This window comes from Mustela nivalis (genome assembly GCF_964662115.1).
Source record: "Mustela nivalis genome assembly, chromosome: 6".
Classification (NCBI taxonomy): Eukaryota; Metazoa; Chordata; class Mammalia; order Carnivora; family Mustelidae; genus Mustela; species Mustela nivalis.
In genome coordinates, this window is record NC_139025.1 from 153,116,632 (window position 1) to 153,131,791 (window position 15,160).

Consider the following 15,160-nt stretch of genomic DNA (forward strand, 5'->3'; position numbering starts at 1 on the left):
AGTAGTCAAATTTACAGGAGCGGAGAGTAGCAGGATGGCTACCAGGGGCTGGGGGGAGGGGAGATGGGAGGGGATGGTCAAAGGGTGCGAAGGTACAGCTGGGCGAGATGAGCGAGTTCTGGGAAGCTATAGCATCACGCTTCTAGCTAGCAATGCTGTGTCATTGTGTACTTCAAACTTGGTAAGAGGGTCGATCTTACGGTAGGTGGTTTTACCACACCCAGAATAACAGTAATGGTAACCATGATGGTGCTAAAGAGTTAGAATAAGAATAGGGATGGAGGGAGACTTTGGGAGAGAGTGGATGTGTTTATGGCCTGATGGTGCTGATGGACTTACGGGGGTCCTTACTCCCCAACTCACTGAGTAATATATACAACTGTTTACATATCAGTCATACTTCAGTAAATTGGGTTAAAAAAAGAATTCTCTGAGAATTTAAAAACCACAAACAGGGGCCACCTGGGTGGCTCGCTGGGTTAAGCCTCTGCCTTCAGCTCAGGTCATGATCCCAGGGTCCTGGGATCGAGCCCCGCATTGGGCTCTCTGCTCGGCGGGGATCCTGCTTCCCTTTCTCTCTCTGCCTGCCTCTCTGACTACTTGTGATCTCTGTCTGTCAAATAAATAAATAAAATCTAAAAAAACAAAACAAAACAAAACAAAACCACACAAATAGCCCTTTATGGAGGGTCAGGGAGCCTTGCCCTACTGTGTTTCTAGAAGTGACCCCCTCGCTTTGGTGCTATGTTTTTAATTTCCCCACACAAACTGAGCTCCTAGCTGCCATTACAAGTTTCCAATCCCGATCTCCACTAGACCGGGACAACTTTAGTCCATATTAGCACTGTGCTTCGGTTGATTTCTGGTTTACTGAGATGTTTGTTTCATATGGGACAATAGCTTTATTCTTATGTCTTTCTTTCAGTGTCATTGCTGTTTTTTTCTTTTCTTTCTTTCTTTTTTTTTTTTTTTTTTTTGAAACAGAGAGGAATGAAAATATCTTGCTCTAGTCTCTGGCCCACCTACTACCACCATTTGCTTTTTGGGGGGCATTTATTCAGATTAAGAAAGTTCTGGATCATGATAGCTGTTGAAATTTATCCAATGTTTTTCTGCCTCTGTTGAAATAATTGCATGATTTCTCTCTAACATTTTGTTACTATCATAAACACTGACTGATTTTCCAGGGTCGAAACTACTTTGCCTTCCTGGAAAAAACCCAAGTTGGTCATGATGTAATAATATTCTTTGTATACATCACTTCATTGTTAATATTTTGTTTAGGATTTTTACTCTGTGTTTATGAGTGACATTGACCTAAATGAGTTGGGGAAAGTTTTCCCTCTTTTTACATTTTCTGGAGAGTTTATGTAAGGTTGGAATTATTTATGCCTTAAATAATTCACCAAGGAAGGTATCTGACATTTGAGTTTATTTTTTAAATATTGTGTAAATTTTTTAAAAAGATTTTATTTATTTATTTGACAGAGATCACAAATAGGCAGAGACAGGGAAGCAGGCAGAGAGCCCGATACGGGGCTCGATCCCAGGACCCTGAGATCATGACCTGAGCTGAAGGCAGAGACTTTAACTAAACCACTGAACCACCCACGCGCCCCTATTTTTAAAATATTTTAAATTACAAATTTAATTTAATAGCTATAGAGACTAGTCAGAGTTCTCTATATTTATGAGTTAGTTTTGATTATTTGGTTGTTGTAGGAATATTTTTTTAATTTATTGACATACAGTGATTTTCATTACACATGTGCACTTTTTATTTTTAATGCCTCTGAGATTCTCTCTTTAAGTCTTGATGCTGGTAATTTATGGTTCACCTTTTTTGTTCTTCATAAATCACCATGAATTTATCAATGTTATGAGTCTTTTGAAGAGGCAACTTCTATTTTATTTTCTGGCTCATTCATATCTAGTCTCATATATTTTGTTCTTTTCTGCTTGTTTTGTTTAATTTACTGTATTTTTTTAACTTCTTGAAATGGATATCTAGATTATGATTTTCAGCATTTGTTTTTACGATGTCCATTTAAGGCTATTGATTTTCTTGAAATCATGGCTTTAGCTGCATTCCACAGATTTTAGCACTTCATATTTTTATTAACCTGCATTTTCAAAAAGCTATTTATTTCCATTGTGGTTTCTCCTTTGGCCTATGAGTAATTTAGATGATTATTGTGTAACTTCTAAATATTTGGGGATTGTCTAATATACTTCCACGGTGGTCAGAAAACATATCATATTAATCAGCTCAAGTTGTAATAGCGATATATTGTAGATTGGGTAGATTAAACAACAAAATTTATTTTCTCACTGAGAAGGCTGAAAAGTCCAAGATCAAGGTGCTGGCTGGGCACAGTTTCTGAGGAGAGCTCTCTTCTTGGCTTGCAGACAGCGGCATTTTCTCTCTGTCCTCCTACTGGCAGGAAGAGAGAGGAAGCGCTCTGGTTTCTATTCTGATAAGGGCACTAACCTTCTCACCAGGACCCGAGCTTTATGACCTCATCTAACCCTAATTACCTCCTAAAGTCCCAAATACCAGCATGCTGGAGATGAGGGCTTCAGTATAATAACTTGGGGAGGGATTCAGCCGTTCAGTTCATAGCACATACTGGGTAGTGTTTTAATCCCTTGATTAACTTGCTTCTGTTTTACTTAGGATTTATACTTCTCTCTTATTTAAGATTTAAACTATACCATTGCATGTAAAACAATTTTTATATATATTTGTCAGTTTTGTGTTCAAGGTTTTTCCTAGTTTCGTGATGCATTAAAATTCTTTCTTCTTTTTCACTTTGGAACTTTTTAAAATGACATGGGAATTCACCTGTTTCTTGCAAATTTGTGGGAACTTAAGTTAATAGGATCTAGTCTCTCTCTCTTTTTAAAGATTTTATTTATTTATTTGACAGAGAGAGAGATCACAGGTAGGCGGAGAGGCAGGCAGAGAGAGAGGAAGATGCAGGCTCCCCGCTGAGCAGAGAGCCCGATGCAGGACTCGATCCCAGGACCCTGAAACCATGACCTGGGCTGAAGGCAGAAGATTAACCCACTGAGCCACCCAGGTGCCCCAGGATCTAGTTTCTTTCTGGAATAAGATCTTTTTATAATTTCCTAAAAAGTTATTTGCTTTAATCAAGGTTTTCAAGTGTGTTAGTTTTCTATATTCTTTTTTTTTTTAAAGTATGTATTTGAGAGAGAGAGAGAGAGAGAGAGAGAGAACATAGGAGCCAGGAGAGACAGAGGGAGAGGAAGAGAGAGAATCCCCACTGACTGTGGAGCCTGATGTGAATCTTCATTCCATGACCCTGAGATCATGACCTGAACCAAAATCAAGAGTCAGCTGCTTAACAGACTGAGCCACCCAGGTGCCCCAATTTTTATATTCTTATTAAGCTTTACCTTCTTAATATGTCAGGGGCGTAGAGAAGTATTTTATAGCCTTTAAAAATTTTTATTACTTATCCTTTCATTTTTCTTGTATGTAGGAGCTGTACTTCATATGTATTCATGCTTTTTATTCAGTCTCCATACTTGAATGATTATTTTATATTCATTGTGAACTTTTGTCCTCATAAGTGAAAATTTTAAAATTTTTGTCCCTTGTATTTGTCTTGAATATTTTTCATTTTTAAATTTTTCCTCTTATTTACACAAGTAAAATATGCTTATTATGGAAAATTAAAAATCAAAAAATCTCAAAGTCACCCTTAGATTAGCACTATTTTTTCAAACAACTAACTTTTTCTAATGTTTATTTTAAGAAAAATCGGGGGAAATACTGGTAAGAATGAAGAAAATAAAAATCCCGTCACTTAGAGATCATCACTGTTAACATCTGGATGTATAATTATGCAGACTTTTTTCTGCATTTATAAATGCATAAAACAATATTATATGGTATTTTTATCTGTTTTCTAATAAAAAATGTCAAATTTGTTTCTATGTCAGTAACTATACTTCTACTTTGTTTCTTAATGGTTGTTAGCGTTGTGCCATATGAGTATACGGTTATTTATTTTACCCCTTATTGCAAAACACTTTATTTCCTTCCAGTTTGTAAAATTTAATTTTTTTTTTTTTGCTATTATAAAGTCTTGGAGCAAACATCCTTTTATGTCAATTTTAAGCATTTTAAAATTGTTTCCTTGTGAGCTAGCTCTACAGTAACTAGTTAAAAATCCATATTTACTAGTAATTATATACCCATACATTAAGTTAACTATAATGTACAACTTTCCACTCATCAGAGGGGCAGAGATATGGTCCGGTACTGGTATACGGGTAGGAAGCCAGGCACTCTCACATGCTTCTACTGGGAGTGTGAATTGAGAAACTCTTCCTTGAATGCAATTTGGAAATATATATCAAACAGCTACTCTGGTTTTTCATTTTTGCAGATGTTTCATGAGAAAACCTGATTTTTCCAAGATCTTATTGGAAAGGAATCACATTATATATACGTGTTGTAAATCCAATCCTAACAGAGAAGAATTTTCTTAGGGATATTCCAAATAATGAATCCAGGTGCCCTGAAAATTTCCTGAAGTGTGCTTTTAAGCATTTAAAATTTCTTTCGACACCCATATAAATCATCCTTGTCTTGGGGCTCTACTTACAACCAAACCCAAGCTTTTACTATGGATGGATGGTGGAACTCTAGAATGGGCAGAACTCTGCTTCTCTTGTATTCTGGGCTTTCCCAGATGCGTAGACCTTTGAACATTTTCCCGACATTTCTGGCCTCTCAGCGTTAGGTTTCTGTGTTTTCCTTGCATCTAGCGGTGAGGCTGCCATAGCCCTCGGGTCTGCGCATGGATGTCCCGAGAACTGGAAATCGTGTATCCTCTGCCCGCTGCATGTGGTCTCACGGGACGCTTCAACTTGCCCTGTTGTGTTTTGGTGCAGGTGGCACACGGGCTCTTGGGGCCCCTGCTCGGCCCCCTGCGGTGTGGGAATCCAGACCCGAGAGGTGGACTGCCTGCACCCTGGGGAGTCCCCGGCCGCCGCCGCGGAATGTGGAGACGAGAAGCCGCATGCCCTCCAAGCGTGCAACCAGTTTGACTGCCCGCCTAGCTGGCACATTGAAGAGTGGCAACAGGTAATATGGTGGCCTGGGGCCCCCCTTCCCCACCGCCGCTGTGACCGTTGAGCCCTGACCCCCTCCTTCTGCCTTCTCAGTGCTCCAGGACATGCGGCGGGGGGACTCAAAATCGAAGAGTCACCTGCCGGCAGCTGTTAACCGATGGCAGCTTTTTGAATCTCTCTGATGAGTTGTGCCAAGGACCCAAGGCTTCTTCCCACAAGTCCTGTGCCAGAACAGACTGCCCTCCCCAGATCACCGTGGGAGACTGGTCGAAGGTAAGGGCCATTCCCCACCTCACGGCCCCTCCTCTTTTTTGCCCCATCTTTGCTTCAGACTCCCCAAGATGATCCGGAAGCATGTGGTTGGGGTACGTGACCTGGCAGTGGGGGAGGAGGGGCTAGCTGACATCGGGAATCATCTCGACAAATAGGAAAGGGCGTTGCTGGCATCGCTGAACTTCCCGAGCCCTGCGTTCAGTGCTGGGCACGGTCAGACCCTCTTACTCTCATGTCATGCCACAGCCCTGCACGGGCGCCGGAAGCAGACGTCAGGTCTGTGTCTTCTCACTGGCCTTTTCACGTGCAGATGGGTGGTGAGTCCACGCCCTGCCCACTCTTTCTGGGAACAGGGAATGTGCAGTTGCTGACTATGTGTCATCAAAGTAGCGTGTCTGCCTGTGCTTGCCTTTGTGTCTTTGCGCGTGTCCTTGCTCTCAAATCCCAGATCCAGGTCTGAGCGTCCCTCTTCTGCGAAATCTTTCATCTCCTAAAACCGCGCAGCATTTCCCACCTTTAACTTTATAATGACCTATAATTTTTATTGTGTTTCATTGGGGAGCTACTTCCTGAATGTGTGTATGGCTTAGAGAGTCCGTGCGGCCAGTGGCCGTGAGATTGCGGACAGGTCCTGGAGCTCTGGCAGGCTCCGAACAGGTAAATATTCTTCCCCAAGAGTCTTTGCAAAGTCAGAGAAATGCAAAAAGTGCTGTGGAAGGGATGATTTTTAGAAAAGCTCAAGTCTGCTAACAAGGACAAGCAGATCATTCATTAGGAGCATTTTTGCAGGGCTGGGGTGTCTGGGTGGCTCACTCGGTTAAGCGTCCGACTCTCAGTTCTGGCTCAGGTCAAGATCTCAGGGTCATAAGATCGAGCACGGAGTGCTCAGTGGGGAGTCTGCATGCGATTCTCTTTCTCTCTCTGCCCCTTCTACTCGTGTTCTCTTTCTCTCCCTAAAATGAATAAAAAAATAAATAAATCTTTAAAAAAAAAAAAAAGAAAGAAGAAGAAGTCTTTTGTAAGGAGAAGCGAGAGGCGACATAAGAGCAGAGAAGGTTACCCACATGAGCTGGGTCGGACCTCAGACTGTCGGTTTCCCAGGCAACCACTAGGCAGGGCACGAGCGACTTCGCAGTCACCCCCAGAGATCAGCCCGAGCGCAGTCAAGACGTCGTCCCCCATCCCAGCCAGAGCTGCATCTCTAGAAATGCCCCGTCTGGGAAGCAGGGTGGGCGCACACACACGCTCAGGGAGGCCCAGCCAGCCTCAGCCTTGGAAAGCAAAAGCCAATATCCAGACTCAGGCCCCGTCAGGCACACGTTGGGTTTCAGCTTTTCCCCTGCTCGTTGAAATGTCCTGTCCTTGCAGACTTGCTTTGTTTTGGCAGAGGCTCCGATGCCAAACCACCACCCTCTCCAGAGGTTTCTGCCAGACGCGTCCTCCTGCCACGGGCTGGCTCGCTCGGGGGCGGCCGTCCGTCTCGCGGGGCTGGAGGAGGCCTCTGGATGCTGGAACTGGCCACTAACCCTGGACAGAGAGAGGCTGAGGAGCCACGCCAGAATTCCCATTTTTCAGCGAGCCAGACCTCTCCGCCTACAGCGGGGAGCGCCCCCTTTGCCGACACTAGGTCTATTCATGGCATGTGTGGGCTTTGTTCGTGCGTAGGCTCCTTGGGTTTTAGATCTGTACTCGGTTCTGGGCAAGAAGAAGCCTTCGATTCTTAACACTGCATTTCAAGTTCTAAGAAAGGAGCCCTGACTCCTCTACGGGCCGGTCTTCCCCAACGGTGGACTTCTGGGAGGCACGGACCCCTTGTAACCTGTTCTGGGGCCCCATTCCTTGACGGAAATCCAGTAAAATCGTTCCTTCTCCTTTACTCTCTGTGCTTTGATGGAGGTTTTGACCATTTTTTTCTACCTTCATCACCCTCCTTCATGAAGTTTCTTGGTGTTTTTTTATTTTTCCTGTTTACTTAACTACATCTTGTCGACTGGTCTGTCTTCCTGCAGATCTCCAAAAAGCTCAGTATTTGACCAGATAGATATTTGAGGCGTAGACTGCATTGTTCTCCTCCACAGCTGATTCTGTGTCCTGACCTCTTCTCTGACTTCTCTGGGTAATTCTCTATCTCCACCAGCAGTCTCTAACCTTCTGTCCAGTACAGTGCCCCAGCTCTCCAAACAGCGGCTGTCTCCCAGCTGGGAAAGCCAAGAGACAGCCTCTTCTTTCCCAGCTGGCTCCCCACCTCACTCCCTGTCTCTGTCCGTACGCCACCATCTCTCCAACGCTTGTGGTCGTCTCTGACTGCTTCAGCTCCTGTGTTCAGTTTCTGACACCTGCTAACTCTTCGGTGTTTGAAATTTATCCACATGCTAAGTAAAAAGGAGAAGATCTCTTTCATGAGAAACTTTTACGAAGAACAGCTCAAGCTGTGTCCCGGACACGTGGCTTTATAAATATGGCATTCTAATTTCCAGTAGGCTTACTGATTATGACTCACGAGAATGAGAGGGGGCCGGAGCCCCTCCGTACCGGCTTGTAAGAACCGACTGTAGTCTCCCACCTTGTGCTCAAGGACATCAGGTTGATAGCTTGAAAATAGCCGTGATGGGAACATTGACAGCACAGACATAGGCAAATGTTACAGTTAGTGCTGCTTCCCCAAGAGCTTGGGTCACACACACGCATGCGCACGCGCGCACACACACACACACACGCTCCTATTGGTAAGACAGTTCCAGCTCACCAATGGTCACTTATGATGGAGATGATCTCAAAAAGTTCAAGGGTCTGGACTCCTCTTCACAAAGTCTAAGAACCTTGGTTGGACTCCTCCAAGGTATGTTTTATCTTCATCTCCATAATTGGCAGTCGGTAGAGGGAGGAAACATGTGGCCCCTCTGAGCCCTTGCTGAGACTCCAGTCTGTCCGTCTTACCCCTGTGGGGCTTAGTGCCGTCTCGATCCAGGTTGACGGACCCAAGTGCATCAGGGGCTCCTTCTGTGAAGAAAAGCATAATTGGCTCTGCAGGTTTATCCTAACATCTTCCTTTTATTTTTTTATTTTGTAGTATTAATTTTGAGTTTCTTAATATTAATAATCTTGTAGGTAACCACTCTTCTACTTGAATAATAATGTCTTTTTAGACCCCAGATAACAGTTTACTCTTATATTTTGACCTACCTGAAATATACCCAGCGTACCCAAGTCTACATGCTTCTCTGTTTCTACTTATTTTAAATAATACACACACACACAGACACACACATACACAAAAACACAGACAAACACACATACATACACACAAAGACACACACATACACACCAAAGACACATGCATACATATACAGACACACAGGCACACTTGAAGACACACACACATACACACACAGAGACACACAGATACACAGACACACACACACAAAGACACACAAACATACATACACACACAGACACACACATACATTCACAGACACACACACACACAAAGACACACACATACACACACGAAGACACACACACACACACAGATATGCCTTATTTTCTTGCCTAGATCATAGCAGCCAGAGAGAAAGGACCATCTCTGTGTCTGTGTGTCCCACTTGGTGCTCAGTAAATACGTGTCGACAGAAATAAAGACACATCTAAAACCTTCTTCTCAACCGAACATGCATGCTGCCACTGCCCCATGTGCTCAGTCAACTCACCAGCACACACTGCCTGCACACTGCTGTGTAGACGACCCCCGGGCCCTCGGGACCTGCGTCAGCCAAGAATTTGATCTAAAGTGAGCTCAAGCCCAATAAAGGGCTCCCGTCTACAGCACTGCATGGAAGTCGAGGGGAGACCTCTGTGTCTGTGTGGGTCCCAGGGAAGTGCTGCAGAAGATGAAGCCATAGAGTTGGTCTTCGAGGTTGAGCGTGGGCTGGGTGGAAATGACACCAAGGGTGTCCAGGCAGTGACAAGAGCACACACGAGCCTCCGGTGGCGAGCTTGTCAGTCTGGAGATGAGGATGCAGTAGAGAAGGGGAAGATGAGATGGAGAGGCGAGATCTCAGGCAGATGGGGAAGGACCGTGGGTGTTTGTCCTTGTCCCTGTAGTGGTTGAGGACACCGAGGAAGGTTTCTGAATAGGGAGGTGAAATGTAGCATTTTTCGGCACACAGTCCTGGCTGTGGTGTGAACAGCACATTGCTGGGGGAGGTGGGGGAAGGAACCAGAGCCTGTGAGGGCTTTTTAGAGGAGGTTGGAATAAAACCAAGAATAAGGAAGCAGTTGAGTAGAGAATAGTAGATAGTGGTGGGAAAGGGTTAGCAGACGTGGTGGGCAGATTTGGTGGCTGAACTCATAAGAAAGGAGCAAAAAAGAGGCATTGGTCAGTGCATAGAGCTGGCATCATTTTCAAAGGGAAGGAAAAGCACATGGGGGGGGTGGCTTGAAAGGGAGAAAAAATGAGTCTGTTTTGAAGTGTGTGTGGTTTGAAGCCTATGAAGGCATCCGTGAGGAACTGGAGCTCAGGAGACATCCGCACTGAAGTTAGTTTTGGGAAGCATCAGCATTTAAGCAGCTGAAGCCATGGGAAAGAGAATACTGGGATAGAGGAGCGTCTGTTGTCACCGGAAAGTCCTTTGAAAGTAGGAGGCTTCCAGTGAAGCGAAATCAGGACAGCAGGGTGCTTGGGGAATATCCGTCCCCAGATCCTTCACCCTGATGGGGATGAAGAGCGACGATGGGGACGTGGAGTGGCAGGTGACTCCAGGTGTCTCTGTGAGCATTTGGTGACACATGTAGTTGTCTGATTACTCTGTTGCACACTGACGTGCATGTAGTATTGTATGTCAACTGTAGTTCAATTACACACACACACACACACACACACACATACACACACACACACACAAAACCAGGAGCAATCGGGGTCACCACGGGAAAGGAAAAACACAGACAGCCACTTTAACATGAGTGATAGGTGTGGGTGAGGCCAAGCCATGCCTCGTAGGGGGAACCGGGCAGAAGCTGTAAGTTTTGCAGCCGGGCCAACGGAAAGAAGGTTGGAGAGCAGGCCAAGAGCCAGGGAACACAGAAGTCAATGCTGCATTGCCACCTCGGAGTATGAGACCCATCAGTGACCCTGAGAGAGGACGCCGGGTCCCAGGCTGTGGTTGAGTATGAGGAAGATCATGCAGACCCACTGGGGCCTTAAGAAGCCTGGAAAGCATGAGGGGAATGCATCTCCCTAAGGGCTGAAGAAACATCTGGCAAACCCACCACAACTGTAACCCAAGCTGAGAGGACTCAGAAGGGGAAGGGAAGGGATGCTCAGACCCTTGGGAGCAGAAGGCTCTAGAAGATACACATCTTGGAATTGTGGCCAAACTGTTGACTACTTCTCCTCAACACCAGAATAAGGAACAGAGAATGCAGTGACCTTGAAACACTGCCACCTCCTTATTCTCTCCTAAAAGTTCAGGGAAAAAAAATTATTTAAATAGGAGCATCAATAGACCCCGTGCAAAGATAGTGTGAGATGAAAGTATCAGTAGCATAGCAATGTCTTGAAAATTTGGCAGATGAAAATGTAACTTGCTCTTCTGAAATGAGCTAAAAGAAATTAAGAAATACATAGGAACAAATCAGAAACAGAAAAGCCCCAAAATGAGTTGAATAGATAACAGGGATGTGAGGAGAAGGAGCTGACGTGGTTCAGGAGACAACCAGACAACTCACAGGAGAACTTCACAAGGGGAGAGTAAACTAGAAAGAAGTGTAATAAGAGAAATGAAAGACAAGAAGGAATTGAAAATAAGCAAAGGAAAATAGAAAGAATGCAAGTAAAAATAACAGATATGAAAGAGAAAAAAATCCAAAGTGTATTATTAGAGTCCCAAGGAAAGAAAATGAAACAATAGCACAGAACTATAAATAAAATCGCCATATAACACAAATCACAATATCAAAAGGGCACATCACAGCCCCAGAAAAACGGACCCCCCCATGATCAATATCAAGACAGCTTCTGCTAAAGTACCATATTTTAAAGATAAGGGAAAACGTGTTTGTGTATCCAGGGGAAAAGACCCATCACTTACTAGGACAAGAAAATCACATTAGCATCAGACTTCTCGACAAGACCACTTCATACTAGATAGCAGCGGAACAACATATTAGTGTACTACAAGAAGGAAAATGTGACCCAGGGATGTTAGAGGTGCCAAGGTGACCTTCAAGTGAATCACAGACAAACTTGCAAAGTTGCAGAAACTCAGGGTATCTTGTTCCTCTGAGCTCTTTCCAACGGAATCTATCAGATTTCTGTAGAATAAATAGTAGAAGCTTTGGATAAGGTTGCTGCTTTGTGAATTGTAATTAATGACACTGATTTGGTCACTTCCTTTCTTTCTGAGATGGGAACATTCTGTAGTGGCATCCTGACTTTGAACGTAGGTGACACAGGTCAGGTAAGCCCTCCATCCAGAGAAGGGGTTTACAGATGATGCTCCCATTCATCATGGAGAGAAAAAATATCATATATTTTCATTAGAAATGGCTTATGAGTGGAGACTGGAAATTATGTAAATCACTGTTATATGAAGCAAAATTTAAAAGTTGGTGTTAATTTTTGAGGTGCCTGGGTGGCTCAGTCGGTTGGGTGGCTGACTCTTGATTTCGACTCAGGTCATGATCTCCAGGTACCGGCATAGAGCCCCATGTTGGGCTCTGCGTTCAGTGGGGAATCTGAGATTCTCTCTCTCCCCCTGGCCTCCCCTTGTGCTCTCCTTATAATACATAAATTAATACATCTTTAAAAAGAAAAAGGAAATTGACATTCATTTTTATTACATGGGAAACCCCTAGATGATGATTTGATTTGGTTAAACAAACAAATCATAAGTCGGTAAATGGTAATTTTAAGCTACTTGTTCAAAAGCTTACAAAAAGCTTTTCTCTGTACTGAAAAATATGAATAGTTTAGGGCTTTCTGTTAAAGATGACAATAAAGGATTTAAAAAAAAAATTCCATTCCCCTCCTTTGAAACCCAACAAAAAACCCACAAGGAGCATGGAAGCGAGGAACACTCTGTCTTCAGTGAACAATGAAATGGCCAAAATCCCAAGCTATAAATCATGGAACGCACCTGCCAAAGACCGCCAGATCTGGGCCAGAATGAGAGGGAAGGCTGGGAGCTGGCAAGGATCTCTCAGGGGCTGAGTGCTGGGTAGCTCTCCCTAGGATGACGTGCAGCAGTCCTCCAAGGCCCGTTAAGGGCCCTCTGATGACAGAGGACAGACAAAAGCTAGACCACGAGCTGCCCAGAGAACACCCCTGCGGAGCCGTGGGGCAGGGGACACTGAAGGAGACATGGCATTCGCGGGCCTCCTAGCCAAGGCAGGCTTCCAGGGCTGACGTGGGGGGAAGGAGAGTCAGCAGTTGCTGCGTTAGTCCGCAGTGAGCCAGTTGCGGAACAGGCTCTTCTCTGAGTCACAGTGGCCATGCGAATGCCAAGAGCTGAACAGACGTGCGGACAACAGAAATGAAAGCGTGTTACCAACCAGGGTGTTGCACCCAGTTCATGTAAGCGACCCTGGCTCATCCCCTGCCTACGTTGTTTGCACACAGCTGTACTTTGAGCTCCAGTATGCCTAAAACCTATGCAGCACACCAGGCAAGCGGGGGCGCCGAGAAGGAAAAGGAGGAAGTCGGGGTGCAGGGAAAGGAACAGCACGCAGCAGTCACAGGAATGGCGGTCACACCGCAGAGCTATTACCAAGGGAACGGTTCCAACAAATCAGCTCTGTGTTCCCGAGGGAAGTGTGGACCCGGTGTCTGGTGGGAAAGTTGCTCTAAAATGAGGCTTGAGCTCAAAAAGAGATTGTAAGTCAGCAAAAGGAGAAGACAGCTGGAACAGTGGGGGGCAAAAAACAAAACAAAAACACCACAAATTACAAACAACAGCAAAATTAAAGAAAATGACAGAAGACAAGAGACGTGTAGAGGCCGGAATGCCACACCTACCGCGGTGGGTGTGGAAGACTGGAGATCAACCCGAGCGCATTGGTGTGAAATGTGAAAAGAACAGAACAAATGGCACAGAAAATAAGAGAAAAATATTCATAGATAGTAAAGGGGAATTTATTAATGACAAATAATAATAAAAACGTTCTTTGATAGAAGCTTTGGTCTGTATGTCACAACGGCATACCCCGTGCCAAGAAACTATGACCCAGGGTGACGTAGGCTGCCTATGGTGCAGAGCTTCATGCATAAAGAATGAGCCGACCGGCCTCTGAGCAGAAAGGGCAAACAGATACACAACAGACACTCCCTGTCTGGACGTGCATACCCCCACAGTAGCAGTCAGGGCATGAACACAGTGGAACAGGGGCTGCATGGTTCGAAGGGAAGGCAAGTGTGACCCAAGTATCTGCTCTTCTTGGTGTTCTTCATGTAGAAAGTCATCAGGGAAATACAGCTCAAAACCACAAAGAGATCTCAGCTCACACCAGTCAGAATGGCTAAAATCAACAACACGAGAAACAACAGATGCTGGCGAGGATGAGGAGAAAGGGGAACATTCTTACACTGCTGGTGGGAATGCAAGCTGGTGCAACCACTGTGGTAAACCATGTGGCGGCACCTCAGAAAATTAAAAATAGAGCTACCCTACGATCCAACAATTGCACTACTGAGTATTCACCCAAAGGATACAAATATTGTGATCTGAATGGACACCTGTACTCAGGTTCATAGCAGCAATGTCCACAATAGCCAAGCTATGGAAAGAGCCCACCTGTCCATGGACAGATGAATGGATAAAGAAGAAATGGTGTATATGTACAATGGAATATTGCTCAACCATCAGAAAGGATGAATACTTACCATTTACGTAGGCATGGATGGAACTAGAGGGTATTGTGCTAAGCGAAATAAGTCAGTCAGAGAAAGACAATTATATGATCTCACTCATGTGGAATTTAAGAAACAAAACAGGATCATAGGGGGAGGGAGGAAAAAATAAAACGGAATCAGAGAGGGAGACTCTTAATCTAGGAAACAAACTGAGGTGGGGTGGATGGGTGGAAGAATGGGGTCACTGGGTGACGGGCGTCGAGGGGGCGCGCGATGGAGTGAGCGCTAGTGTTATACGCAGCTGATGAATCACTGAGCTCTACCTCTGAAAATAATAATGCATTTTATGTTATTTAGACCGAATTTAAATAGAAAATTAAAAATAAAAAATAAATTAAAAAAAAAAAAGACAACGGAGAGGCAGTCAGAAAATATGTGTCCATCGGGATGCCTGGGTGGCTCAGTCGTTAAGCGTCTGCCTTCAGCTCCGGTCATGATCTCAGGGCTCTGGGATCAAGTCCCACATCAGGCTCCCTGCTCAGGGGAAGCCTGCTTCTACCCCTCCCACTCCCCCTGGTTGTGTTCCCCCCCAACCCCCGTCTCTCTTCTTTGTCAAATAAATACATCAAATCTTAAAAAAAAAGAAAAGAAAAAAGAAAGAAAGAAAGAAAAGAAAATATGTGTCCATAAGCCCACGCCACAAAGACCGCAAATATCAGAAACCCTGACCTCACCTAAATGGTATCTCGGAGGCTAACTGGAGGTTTGGCCGAGGGGTGGGGGACTGAATGGTCTTATGTCTGTGTCCCTCTTAGCAGGGGGCCAGTAGCTACTCCCCTAAGTCAAAACAGGTCATTAAAAACAACCATCTAAATCTGCTGTTGGTTTCTCCATTAACTTTACAGGGTTCTTTAGGGAATTAATTGTTAGGGC

The 15,160-nt window shown here is 44.6% G+C and overlaps 1 protein-coding gene across 3 annotated transcripts in view; it reads left to right on the forward strand.

Moving 5' to 3' along the window:
• The window catches only part of LOC309867399 (endophilin-A3), a 487,937-nt gene that overhangs the window by 395,608 nt on the left and 77,169 nt on the right, over positions 1 to 15,160 (forward strand). For all 3 annotated transcript variants that reach the window (XM_082736215.1, XM_082736212.1, XM_082736211.1), the window contains 2 exons: positions 4,927 to 5,119; positions 5,200 to 5,379. In XM_082736215.1, coding sequence (XP_082592341.1) covers positions 4,927 to 5,119; positions 5,200 to 5,379 — 373 coding nt within the window. The remainder of the gene's footprint in view (positions 1 to 4,926; positions 5,120 to 5,199; positions 5,380 to 15,160) is intronic.